This window comes from Bombina bombina, chromosome 5, assembly GCF_027579735.1.
Source record: "Bombina bombina isolate aBomBom1 chromosome 5, aBomBom1.pri, whole genome shotgun sequence".
NCBI lineage: Eukaryota > Metazoa > Chordata > Amphibia > Anura > Bombinatoridae > Bombina > Bombina bombina.
This window is the reverse complement of record NC_069503.1, coordinates 320,183,729-320,198,014: the sequence shown is the minus strand read 5'-3', so window position 1 is coordinate 320,198,014 and position 14,286 is coordinate 320,183,729. Positions and strand designations below refer to the sequence as shown.

The following is a 14,286-nucleotide window of genomic DNA, read 5'->3' as shown; positions in this document are numbered from 1 at the left end:
ACTTTCTGGGTGTTCTCAGGGAGTGGCCAGGAAGTCCACTATCAACCCTTTTTACGTGTCTGCAAGATCGCTGATACAAATATCATTCTATACAGTGAAACTAATTTCACATAAAAAATCTGACATGAAAATATTTAACATTTTACATTTGATCATGTTTCTAGCGGTTAATGTTTTCTGTGCGAGATATTGTATATTAAGCCTGCTGGCACAAAACTCTATGTTAATGGAAGGAACACCCACGGGCAATAAGTCAAACCAGATAGGTAGAGTGAGCCTCAGTACATTTTGACCGTGATCTTGCCTGAACAACAAGACAGATTGGCAGAACAACAAGCATACATTAATATAGCAAACTGATTTGTTTTCTTTTCAAAGTCACCTGTCTTGCAATAAAATGTATGTTTTTTAGGCAAACAATATTTATACATGTTTAAATGCTGCTCTTTCATATGGATGACAGAATTTTTTTCACTACGATGTCCCTTTAAACAGTTAGCTTAATGGCACAAATTTAAGTACCTCTACTATTCGAGTAATAGGTACTAAGTTATGTTAGTGATTACCTCTACTATTCGAGTAATAGATGCTAATTTATGTTGGTGATTACCTCTACTATTCGAGTAATAGATGCTAATTTATGTTGGTGATTACCTCTACTATTCGAGTAATAGATGATAATTTATGTTGGTGATTACCTCTACTATTTGAGAAATAGATGCTAATTTATGTTGGTGATTACCTCTACTATTCAAGTAATAGATGCTAAGTTATGTTGGTGATTACCTCTACTATTCAAGTAATAGATGCTAAGTTATGTTGGTGATTACCTCTACTATTCGAGTAATAGATGCTAAGTTATGTTGGTGATTACCTCTACTATTCGAGTAATAGATGCTAAGTTATGTTGGTGATTACGTCTACTATTCGAATAATAGATGCTAAGTTATGTTGGTGATTACCTCTACTATCTGAGTAATAGATGCTAAGTTATGTTGGTGATTACCTCTATTATTCGAGTAATAGATGCTAATTTATGTTGATGATTACCTCTACTATTCGAGTAATAGATGCTAATTTATGTTGGTGATTACCTCTACTATTCAAGTAATAGATGCTAAGTTATGTTGGTGATTACCTCTACTATTCGAGTAATAGATGCTAAGTTATGTTGGTGATTACCTCTACTATTCGAGTAATAGATGCTAAGTTATGTTGGTGATTACCTCTACTATTCAAGTAATAGATGCTAAGCTATGTTGGTGATTACGTCTACTATTCAAATAATAGATGCTAAGTTATGTTGGTGATTACCTCTACTATCTGAGTAATAGATGCTAAGTTATGTTGGTGATTACCTCTACTATTCAAGTAATAGATGCTAAGTTATGTTGGTGATTACGTCTACTATTCGAGTAATTGATGCTAAGTTATGTTGGTGATTACCTCTACTATTTGAGTAATAGATGTAAGTTATGTTGGTAGTAATAGATGCTAAGTTATGTTGGTGATTACCTCTACTATCCGAGTAATAGATGTGAGTTATGTTGGTGATTACCTCTATTATCCCAGTAATAGATGTAAATTATGTTGGTGATTACCTCTACTATTTGACTAATAGATGCTAAGTTATGTTGGTGATTACCTCTACTATTCGAGAAATAGATGCTAAGTTATGTTGCTGATTACCTCTACTATTCGAGTAATAGATGTTAAGTTATGTTGGTGATTACCTCTACTATTCGAGTAATAGATGCTAAGTTATGTTGGTGATTACCTCTACTATTCGAGTAACAGATGCTAAGTTATGTTGGTGATTACCTCTACTATTCGAGTAATAGATGCTAAGTTATGTTGGTGATTACCTCTACTATTCGAGTAATAGATGCTAAGTTCCGGCGAATCTGGAAAAGGCGTATGGCATTAGGAGGTGTCTGTCCACCCTTTCTTGATGTTCCATCTTTGTATATAATAAGGGGTTTGTCTTTGAACAAGCTGAGCAAATGTGCTGGTTCCTTTCCTTGGGAAACACGGACCTAGAAAGAAATTTATAATTTATGAACACATTATAAAGAGCAATTACCATGTTTCTACAAAAATGTGTTTTCAATAAATACAATATTGTAAATTCAATGCAAATCTGAAAATGTACTGCTTACAATCACAACAATTTATCACATATAATATATATATATATATATATATATATATATATATATATATATTATTTTTTTAAAAACTATAAGAAAATATTGCTTTTTTTTTTGCTTTTTTCCCATCTAGGATAGATTAGACACAAGTGAAATAGTTATGACAGAAAATAAATCCTTATTATTTGTATTACATATAAAACTATGCTGTATTTGCTACATATACCTCGAAACATAATTCAAAACAAGGCTCTTATTACGCAATGCCATTAAAGGGATATGAAATCCAATTTTTCCTTGTCATGATTTAGACAGAGCATACAATTTCAAACAACCTTCCAATTTACTTATATTATCAAATGTCCCTTATTATCTTGCTATCCTTTGTTGAAGGAACAGCAGTAATGCACTACTGGGAGCTAGATGAACACACCAGACAAGTCAATGACAAGAGGCATATATGTGCAGCCACCAACCAACAACTAGCTACCAGTAGTGCATTGCTGAACCTGAGCTTACCTATGTATGTTTTTAACAAAGGATGCCAGGAGAACAAAGTAAATTAGATAAAAGAAGTAAATTGGAAAGTTGTTTAAAACTATAGATAGATAGATAGATAGATAGATAGATAGATAGATAGATAGTAGATGATAGATATATGATAGATAGATAGATAGATAGATAGATAGATAGATAGATAGATAGATAGATAGATAGATAGATAGATGATAAATAGATTGATAGATAGATGATAAATAGATCGATAGATGATAAATAGATAGATAGATAGATAGATAGATAGATGATAAATAGATAGATAGATAGATAGATAGATAGATAGATGATAAATAGATAGATATAGATAGATAGACAGATAGATACATTGATAGATAGATATATAGATAGATAGATAGATAGATAGATAGATAGATAGATAGATAGATAGATAGATAGATAGATAGATGATAAATAGATAGTCAGTCAGAGTCAGGTAGGTGGACATTTGAAAGAATAAGAAAGGCAGGCATTGGGAATCAGATAGATTAGCAGACATTTAAGAAAGTCAGAAAGATAGACAGATCTTTGGGAGAATCAGAAAGGTAAATATTTAGTACAGTTAGACAGAAAGGCAGACATGTGATAATCTCACAGAGAGGGACAGAGAAACGCAGGCAGCAATAAAGCGTACAGTGCATATACATGGTAAGATAGAGCCAGAAATCTTGAAACTTCAGGGGAAAATAGTGAGAACTTGAGAAATAAATCTAGACATAGTCAAATGCATTTGAATATTGATTTCAGTGAATGTATTAGAAAAAAAGCCAGCATTAGGCATATAATATAAAAATATTAAGGGCCAGATTACGAGTGGAGCCCTTGTATTATGAGTTGAAAATGAAAAGTTATTGTTCTTGCGCTAACACAACGTGTGCAAAAAGACGAACTTAGAAAATCACTTGCCCAAAAACCTAATCACCTATAGAAGTCAATGGAGAAAAAAGTGGAAAAAAGACCTAACACCCAAATCACACTCAAACCCAATCGCATTTTAGCATGTGTGCTAACCTGATATGAAATTATGAATATTTCACATTACAATGTTCTTCACATAGAAAAATATGTTCTATTAATTCATAAATAAATATTTCTACATATATCTGATATATAGGAATATCTATTTATAAATACATAGAACATGGAATGTGAAATATTTACAGTAATACACAGCATAACACTTTATTAAATATAATATATCATACATATGTTTTTACATGTTTTCATCTACTTGAGTGCAAAGGGATCCAATGCACTTATATATATGATTATTTGTATGTACATATGTATTTATATGTTTATATGTATATATATATATATATGTATGTAAATATAAATACATATATATATATATATATATATATATATATATATATATATATATATATATATATATATATATAATTCATTAAAATTATGGGGGGAGATAAATATGGGGGGAGATAAATACTGTGTCAAAACAGTATTTATGAAGCAAAAAAACTGAGAATTTGCATATCTAATTTGCATATCTTACCCACAATTCTCTTGTGCATTGGTAACATTGTATATTAAGAATTTCTGGGGAAAAGCAAGCGGGGATACTTGCCTACATGTGCTAATTTCCTATGCAAATATTTACATTGATTTATATATATATATATATATATATATATATATAGAGAGAGAGAGAGAGAGAGAGAGAGAGAGAGAGAGAGAGAAAGAGAGAGAGAGAGATCGCTTGCGTGCTAACGTTTGTGCTCCACTTGTAATCTGGCCCTAAATGTATAACTGTTTGGTAGAAGTATCATTGCATCTTAAATCTCCATTCTTTCTTTTCTTTTTCTTTCTTTCTTTCTTTCTTTCTTTCTTTCTTTCTTTCTTTCTTTCTTTCTTTCTCTCGCTCTTTCTTTCTTTCTTTCTTTCTCTCGCTCTTTCTTTCTTTCTCTCTCTCTCTTTCTTTTCTTTCTTTCTTTTCTTTCTTTCTTTCTCTCTCCCTCAATTAATAAATGGTGTATGCCATTGGGTGTACACCCCTCATAAAATATTAAATCAGAGCTTTTTTTAGACTAAGGGTTATTGCAAACTAGTTAAATAATCCTACTGCTAGCTTCCTGAAAACAGCTGAGTGGCCTACTTTATAACAAAAGCGATTGCACAGAAATAATGAATAGGACCCAGCAATCATTTTGTAAAAAAGACATTCTGTTTTGAACTCAAACAGCTGCAGTAAGGGTTTTCAAGGATTATAGAATCCAGGGGAAAAGGTCACCAAAGTGGAAACATTAGCTTTATTACATCCATGGTTGCTAAAGCTTGATTACACTGTTTTGCTCTTGTAGTGTCACACTACTATAATCCTTAAAAACCAACAAACAAAATCACACATTTAACTCTTCCTAACCAAAGAGGCCTATAAAGCAGATGTGCTAAATCAGCAATTCACAAATCATTAGTAGCAACCAATATGTTATCAACTTTTCTTTAGATCTATGAATCAGAAAAAATAAATGATGTACCTTTCCAAATAAAAACTCTCTGATTTAATTAATTATATAGGTACAAATTCCTAAATCCAGAATTCCAAAATCTGGAATTATTCAGAAAATCCAGAGTTTTCCATTAATATATATATATATATATATATATATATATATATATATATATATATATATATATATATATATATATATATATATATATATATATATATATATATATATACATACCGCATATATACAGTAGATATAGATATAGAATTATTCAAATTTACCACTTTTTCCTACCAGTAAGTCACGATAGTCTCTGCCTGTGTTTTCGATTCGTTTTTTTGTGTACTAAAATGCAAATGCAATTCTAAATGTATTTAAAACAACAACTGTTACCTGTCTGATTACAGTACTGTACTATATTTCTGATGGAACTAGTGCAAAATTCCAAGATTTAAGGTGAGTCATTTGATAATTTAAAAACTATGAATATTAGAGTATTAAAGACTGCATGTATAAGCTGTATTATACAGTGATTGCCTAAATGATAAAAGATATTGCTGTTTACACTTGGTCCCATTCTTTCTCCAAGCTGTCCTATTTTACAGATAAAATATATACAAATATTCCAAAATCCAAACCGTTTCCAGTTCCTAAGCAGTTAGATTAAAGGTTTTATATCTATACAATTATTAGGCTCGTTTCACTATGGCACACTTGTTACACCAGTTCAGTGTGGCACAGTTCATTTTGTTAATTTGTTACTCTATATCTAGGATTTAGGATTTTGGTAAGTTATCAATTTGCCGGAGACATTTTATCATGAATCAGTTTAGCAGTAATACAGGGAGTGCAGAATTATTAGGCAAGTTGTATTTTTGAGGATTAATTTTATTATTGAACAACAACCATGTTCTCAATGAACCCAAAAAACTCATTAATATCAAAGCTGAATATTTTTGGAAGTAGTTTTTAGTTTGTTTTTAGTTTTAGCTATTTTAGGGGGATATCTGTGTGTGCAGGTGACTATTACTGTGCATAATTATTAGGCAACTTAACAAAAAACAAATATATACCCATTACAATTATTTATTTTTACCAGTGAAACCAATATAACCTCTCAACATTCACAAATATACATTTCTGACATTCAAAAACAAAACAAAAACAAATCAGTGACCAATATAGCCACCTTTCTTTGCAAGGACACTCAAAAGCCTGCCATCCATGGATTCTGTCAGTGTTTTGATCTGTTCACCATCAACATTGCGTGCAGCAGCAACCACAGCCTCCCAGACACTGTTCAGAGAGGTATACTGTTTTCCCTCCTTGTAAATCTCACATTTGATGATGGACCACAGGTTCTCAATGGGGTTCAGATCAGGTGAACAAGGAGGCCATGTCATTAGATTTTCTTCTTTTATACCCTTTCTTGCCAGCCACGCTGTGGAGTACTTGGACGCGTGTGATGGAGCATTGTCCTGCATGAAAATCATGTTTTTCTTGAAGGATGCAGACTTCTTCCTGTACCACTGCTTGAAGAAGGTGTCTTCCAGAAACTGGCAGTAGGACTGGGAGTTGAGCTTGACTCCATCCTCAACCCGAAAAGGCCCCACAAGCTCATCTTTGATGATACCAGCCCAAACCAGTACTCCCCCTCCACCTTGCTGGCGTCTGAGTCGGACTGGAGCTCTCTGCCCTTTACTAATCCAGCCACGGGCCCATCCATCTGGCCCATCAAGACTCACTCTCATTTCATCAGTCCATAAAACCTTAGAAAAATCAGTCTTGAGATATTTCTTGGCCCAGTCTTGACGTTTCAGCTTGTGTGTCTTGTTCAGTGGTGGTCGTCTTTCAGCCTTTCTTACCTTGGCCATGTCTCTGAGTATTGCACACCTTGTGCTTTTGGGCACTCCAGTGATGTTGCAGCTCTGAAATATGGCCAAACTTGTGGCAAGTGGCATCTTGGCAGCTGCACGCTTGACTTTTCTCAGTTCATGGGCAGTTATTTTGCGCCTTGGTTTTTCCACACGCTTCTTGCGACCCTGTTGACTATTTTGAATGAAACGCTTGATTGTTCGATGATCACGCTTCAGAAGCTTTGCAATTTTAAGAGTGCTGCATCCCTCTGCAAGATATCTCACTATTTTTGACTTTTCTGAGCCTGTCAAGTCCTTCTTTTGACCCATTTTGCCAAAGGAAAGGAAGTTGCCTAATAATTATGCACACCTGATATAGGGTGTTGATGTCATTAGACCACACCCCTTCTCATTACAGAGATGCACATCACCTAATATGCTTAATTGGTAGTAGGCTTTCGAGCCTATACAGCTTGGAGTAAGACAACATGCATAAAGAGGATGATGTGGTCAAAATACTCATTTGCCTAATAATTCTGCACTCCCTGTATTTCACACTTGACACTTTATGAAAGAAAATAAACCTATTTATTTATGTAGATGTATTTCTATTTTATTTTGCTTTAATCTGGTTGATACAATCATATTTGCCTAGTTTGTGTTGTGTATCAACATTTATTTAAACTATTCAGTAAGCTCTGCAAACTATAAAATAATTTAATCAAAGAAAATAGCAGATCTGCTGTGTACCTGTGTGATCACACAACCTCAGACGTCATCAACAAGTTCACAATTTAGCAAAATATTTTGTTCACAATTTAGTTTGGTTTTTTGGCTTTATTATGGTATTCTACTCCATCTGAAGTGCCAGGATTTTAAAGGGACATGCCACCCACATTTTTTCTTTTATGATTTAGAAAGAGAATGCAATTTTAAACATCTTTCTAATTTACTTATATTATCTAATTTGTTTTATTCTCTTGATATTCTTTGATGAAAAGCATATCTAGATATGCTCACTAGCTGCTGATTGGTTGCTGCACATAGAAGCATTGTGTGATTGGCTCACCATGTGCATTGCTTTTTCTTCAACTAAGGATATTTAAAAAATGAAGCAAAATAAATAATGGAAGTAAATTGTAATGTTGTTTAAATTTATATTCTCTATCTGAATCATGAAAGAAAGATTTTGGGTTTAGTGGCCCTTTAATTAGTTAATTCACCCAAATTATATTATTTTTCTTAGATCTGGATTTGGTAAACATGATAAGCTATAAGAAACAGCCTTTAGTCACAAGGGTAATACTTACGTGGAAGCAAAATATACGCAATAAAATTAAAGTAAAACATGGCTGTTAATTTATTCAATGATTATGATAACTGCCTAATGGATCTAAATGCCGGTTTTACACATAACTTATAATATCAAACAAAGACAACCGCAGTTTAGAAATTAATTCCATTCTTGTAAATATATAACTAACATTTTTTTCTTTCCCACAACTATATAATAAACGGAAATCATAAGTCAACATTGTTATGATCATATATATATTTTTACATGTTTTTAGTTTCAAAAAGTGATCAGGAAACAAGCATATAAACAGAGTACACATGAAAACATAAAAAAGTGCAAAATTCCAAGATTTAAGGTGAGTCATTTGATAATTTAAAAGTATATGAAATCCTATGCAAAGTTTTCTATCTTATTGGAATAATTAGATAATTAAAAAAAAGTCCAATGAAAACCTACTATACAAAAAAAGTGTTCTCTACTATTTTTGAATAATGAGAAAAAAATGTGAATCCTTTGCAAAAACAATCAATTGGAATACCTTTGATGATGGGTGGGGGGATGTTAAAGGGACAGTCAAGTCCAAAAAAGACTTTCATGATTCAAATAGGGCATGTAATTTTAACCCTTTCAGTGCTAATGACGGCTCTGAGCCGTCACAGAGTTTCTCACTCTGGTGCTAATGACGGCTCAGAGTCGTCATGGGCACTCTCCCACCTTGAGGGAGATCAGGGGGCTCCTTACTGCTCCTACCCCGGCGATCGTGCCTGTAGAGTGACGGGCATCGCAGGGGCTTCACGTGATGCGCAATGACGTCACGCGCAATTAGGTGATGACGTCACCGCACAACTTTATTTATACTTAACAATGTTAAGTATAGGAGGAGGGGGCATGCTGCTTAGAAGCCTGCATCTCAGGCATCTAAGCAGCTACAGGCCCCCAAGACCCACTGTTGGAAAGGTAATTGCCTAACTTTTCCAACAGTGTATGTCTTGGGAGTCTGTAAAAAAAAAAAAAAAAAAAAAAAGTTAAAAATGTTTTTTTTCAAAAAGAAGAAAAAGAAAAGAAAATATTAGCACCCAGGTGGGAAATGGCTTAGCAGCCAAAGGGTAAATCAACTTTCCAATTTACTTTTATCACCAATTTTGCTTTGTTCTCTTAGTATTCTTAGTTAAAAGCTAAACCTAGGAGGTTCATATGTTAATTTCTTAGACCTTGAAGGCTGCTTCTAATCTAAATGCATTTGGACAGTTTTACACCACTAGAGGGCATTTTTCACCACTAGAGGGCATTAGTTCATGTGTTTCATACAGATAACATTGAGCTCATGCACATGAATTTACCAAGGAGTGAGCACTGATTGGCTAAAATGCAAGTCTGTCAAAATAACTAAAATAAGGGGGCAGTCTGCAGAGGCTTAGATACAAGGTAGTTACAGAGTTACAGTTTTAGTTATGCAAAACTAGGGAATGGGTAATAAAGGGATTATCTATCTTTTAAAACAACAAGAAAATCTGGTGTTGGCTGTCCCTTTAAGTACCTGATACCTTTCCCCAGTAAAAAAAAATAAAAATACATTAAAAAAACAACAATACATACATACACCAGAAAAACATATAAAAAGTGGGACTCATGATGCTCTGGAAATTTTAAAACAAACACAAACCTTGGAAACCCTCCTTAAAGGCACAGTCTACAATAGAATTGTTATTGTTTTAAAATATAGATTATCCCTTTATTACCCATTCCCCAGTTCTGCATAGCCAACACAATTATATTGATATACTTTTTACCTCTGTGATTACCTTGTATCTAAGCATCTTATGACAGCCCCTGATCACATGATTATTTATTTATTATCTATTGACTTGCATTTAGTATTGTGTTGTGCTAAATCTTAAATAACTCCCCGGGGCGCGAACACATTGTTATTTATATATGGCCCACATGAACTACCAGTCTCCTGTTGTGAAAAGCAAATAAAAAGCATGTGATTAAGAGGCTGTCAATAGAGCCTTTGAAAGAGGCAGAAATTTAGAGGTTTAAATGTTAGAAAGTATATTAATCTAACAATGTTGATTGGCAAAGCTGGGGAATGGGTAGTAAAGGCATTATCTATCTTTTTACATTTCTAAAAGTGCCCCAAATGCCCTCAAAATAGAGGGCATCATAGTTTTTAATTAAAAACAATGTAGCATTTCTGTTTTTAATTAAAAAGAACTGCACTGGGCAGTTTTTGGGGTCTAAAGTTGTTGGGAGAGGAGTGTGAGAAAAAAACACATCACTTTTGTGGTCTATGGGAACTGTGTGTTCCCAGTAAATATATATGTATATGCTTATATACATATATATTTATGTGTTAAAATGTGTATATACAATATTGCATTCCATTTGTAAACCTAATCCAATATATAATACAAATAGGATTTAAATATTTGTTAATTTACCATCACTTTAAAGTACTTTTGTGTGATAGGAAGGAATAATCTCCCTGTTACTTGTGTGACACCTAGTGGTAGATGAAAGAACTGTACTTATACATCGTAAACACATTTTATAAGAGTGATAAAAGAAATGTAATTGTGCATGCCAAAAGCATTCTTAATCCCTCTACTGTGGTTGGTCTTACTAGTGACAATGAAAGGCTATTTTACTTATTTTGTATCTATGCTGTAAAATGGTACTTGTACAAATTATTTCTGAATCTCCTTACCCATCTAAAGTAAAGTTTATGACTTCTTGGTATAGCATGGGGCAGATCGCTTATGGCTGGAGATGAACAAACTGATCAACCCATGTGTTTTTTATATGACTGGAGTGCATCTCTGTTTATCTTTTTTGATTCAGTTAAACAATATTGCAAAGTTGTTTCTAATGAAATAAAGCAGTTTGGGTCAGATTACAAGTGGAGGGTTATTTAACTCTTCCGCTCGAGTGTTAACTGTGCTAGTAAGTGTTTTGATTGTGTCAGGTTGCGCTCATATTACAAGTTGAAAGTAAACTGTTTTCACTTCCACGCTAACCTGACGCGTGTAAAAATCCAAACTTCAAATATTGCACGTGCATTAATATATTCCCCCATAGAAGTCAATATAGCAAAAAAAGTTTAAATTTGAGCCCTTATAATTTTTTTGGGGATTCATTTATATTAGATTGTGTTAATATAAGTGTAACTGTACAAACACCTAAGATTAACCCCTTTTCTGGTCCTTTATTCTTTACTGTGACGTTTAAAGAAAAAAGAAAAACAGGATGAATGTAACAAGCATTAAACTACTGCCAATAGACTATAACAGCATAAGGCATTGGTTTATATCTGTATATCTAAATCTCTATTTATCACGTGACCCAGCCGCCAACGTCACCAAGCCACTCACATGACACTATCTTAGAAAGAAGGATGCGGCCATATCTTTATGCTAAGCAGCATGATTGGATAACCAAGCGGCTCACTTGACCCAGCTGGACATGTGAGCTTACCATCAGGAAGAAGAATGCGGCCATGTTTCTTATAGTTACATTGTATGTATGAATTAACTACTGCGTTCGCACAATGTATCTACGTATTTCGTGTGCACACTTTAGTGACTGTTGTGTGCACACTAAATACTTAAAACTTTAGAAGAAATGTGGGAACTTTTTAAAAAAAATTTTAACACTGCCACCAATAGAAAAAAAATTCTAAATGAAACCACCAGGGCTCCGTAAGTTTTCCAAAGCAGGTAAGAAACAACTTTCCAAATCATTTGAGAAATTTTACTTTATGGCCTGAAATAAAGTGTTTAATACAGCATCGATGAAACCTCTTTGTAATAAAAAAAAAGGTATATATTCTCTCATCTATCAAGATGACAGTTTTTTATGATTGTAGAAAGCTTGACATCTGAATCATAATAGAAAACCAAATTCTGCAGGGACTGACTGGAGAATTCAGATTAATGAAGAATGCACTATTCAATTCAAACTATGACCCTTGAAAACAGAAGTCATCAAGTCTATCTCTGTAAGACCCCATTGCTCCACAATCTAGTAGAAAACTACCTGAAGGAAAAAAACATTCCTGTAGAAGGGATTACCTAGATTTCCTCCATGGGATGCAAAATAAAGAACATTTTTCTGTGCTCATTTAAAAAACCATGCGCCTTTCTAAATTAATGCTAAGGAAATGCAAGTTCCCCCTAGATATAAACTACATCTGTAATATTGTCTGAATAAAAACTTGGATAAGTTTCTCCTTTTAAAAGAGGACAGTTCTGAATGGACCTAAAAATTGCACTGAATCCAAGATAATTATTGACCTCTAGATGAAACCAAACTCCCTGTGGTCTCCTAGACCCCCAGACTGAACACAAATCCCAGAGATTGTTGTCTGCAGATATTTTCTAAGTTGTGCGAATAAATGATGCCCCCAGAAAAATAGAGATAGTTGAGTACAATTTTTGCACCATTGTCAAAGCATGCAATGTTGAAGAGGACTCATATGGAACCCTGCTGTGATCATCAGACCTTACACTTCTATACATTGAGCTACAGATGCGTTGGAAATTTAGTGTAGTTATCAGCAAATTGACTTTGATCCCTGATCTTTTAGCGAAAGCTGCATAGTCTATAATCATTTCTAGAAAAGAGACTCTTGATAAATGAGAAAGATAACTCTTTTAAATTCATTCTACAACCAGTTCTGCGAAGGAACAGCAGTAGACTGGAGAATATCTAGACCAGAGCTTTTCAAACTTTTCATGTTGGTGACACACTTTGTAGACCTACATCATTTCGCGACACAGTAATTCAGTTGTACTAGCAAAAAGTTGTACTAGCAAAAAGGAGGTTAAACTAACTTGTTTTAAAAGATACGGACACATACATAAATTATATAATAACAAAATGCATTTACAAGTAACAGTATGTATGTGCAAGAATTAAAAAAAGTTTAATAACACCAATAGCTACTTACTATTTTAATGGGATGTATGAGGTTGATGGGATGAACACAGTTTCATAATATTTGGTGTAATATTAGATAAAGACACTCACATTTCATCATCAAGCATTTTTAAGCTTCCACTTCCTATCCATATATCAAGAGCAGGAGCAGCAATGCACTACTGGGAGCTAGTTGCAAAAAAAAACCCCCACTGACTTCAGCTCAGCGTTTAAAGCTGCCACCCTCAGAGCTCTGTGAGTCCGACTGACTACTGCCCACGCTGCAAACACACTGCTGTCCCACTCACTGGCTACACTTACAGTCATGAGCCAATTACGGAGACTACACGTGCTGTCATGTTCTGTCTCAGGATATCATGTGAGAGCCTCATTGTCTGGAACAGTTGCTTTAAAGGAAGATTAGTAGAAGCCATACTGATTGAAAATGAAAACAATTTATTTAAACAACAAAATACTTTGTTTAAGCAAATACTTGCAGAATATTTAAATATGCTACTCAGGTATGTTAAGACCACATACAGAAGGAGTGAAAATAAAGAAAACTAGTAAGCAGAGATGCAGATTCAAAAAGGAAAGTCTTTCTCTTGGTAATAACTGAAATGTAAGATTTGCACAAGGCAGAAAACAACTTGCAAACTGGTAACAGGTTTAAAGGTAAAGTCTCTCTCCTTGTAATTGTTGAGTGCAGGAATTGCACAATGCAGGAAACAACTTGCAAACTGGTAACAGGTTTAAAGGTAAAGTATCTCTCCTTGTAATTGCTGAGTGCAGGAATTGCACAATGCAGGAAACAACTTGCAAACTGGTAACAGGTTTAAAGGTAAAGTCTCTCTCCTTGAAATTGCTGAGTGCAGGAATTACACAATGCAGGAAACAAACTTGAAGATTGGTAACAGGTTTAAGGGTAAAGGCATTCTCCTGGTAATACCTTGTAAACAGGTGCAAAGGAAATCTTTCTCCAAAGAAATACAGGAAACAGGTTCTGACTTGACAAAACAGATCCAATGTGAAGACAC

At 33.9% G+C, this 14,286-nt stretch overlaps 1 protein-coding gene across 1 annotated transcript in view; it reads right to left on the bottom strand.

Annotated features, from left to right (window-relative positions):
• The window catches only part of SCIN (scinderin), a 295,360-nt gene that overhangs the window by 43,875 nt on the left and 237,199 nt on the right, over nucleotides 1–14,286 (bottom strand). The window contains exon 11 of the mRNA XM_053714105.1: nucleotides 1,866–2,036. Coding sequence (XP_053570080.1) covers nucleotides 1,866–2,036 — 171 coding nt within the window. The remainder of the gene's footprint in view (nucleotides 1–1,865; nucleotides 2,037–14,286) is intronic.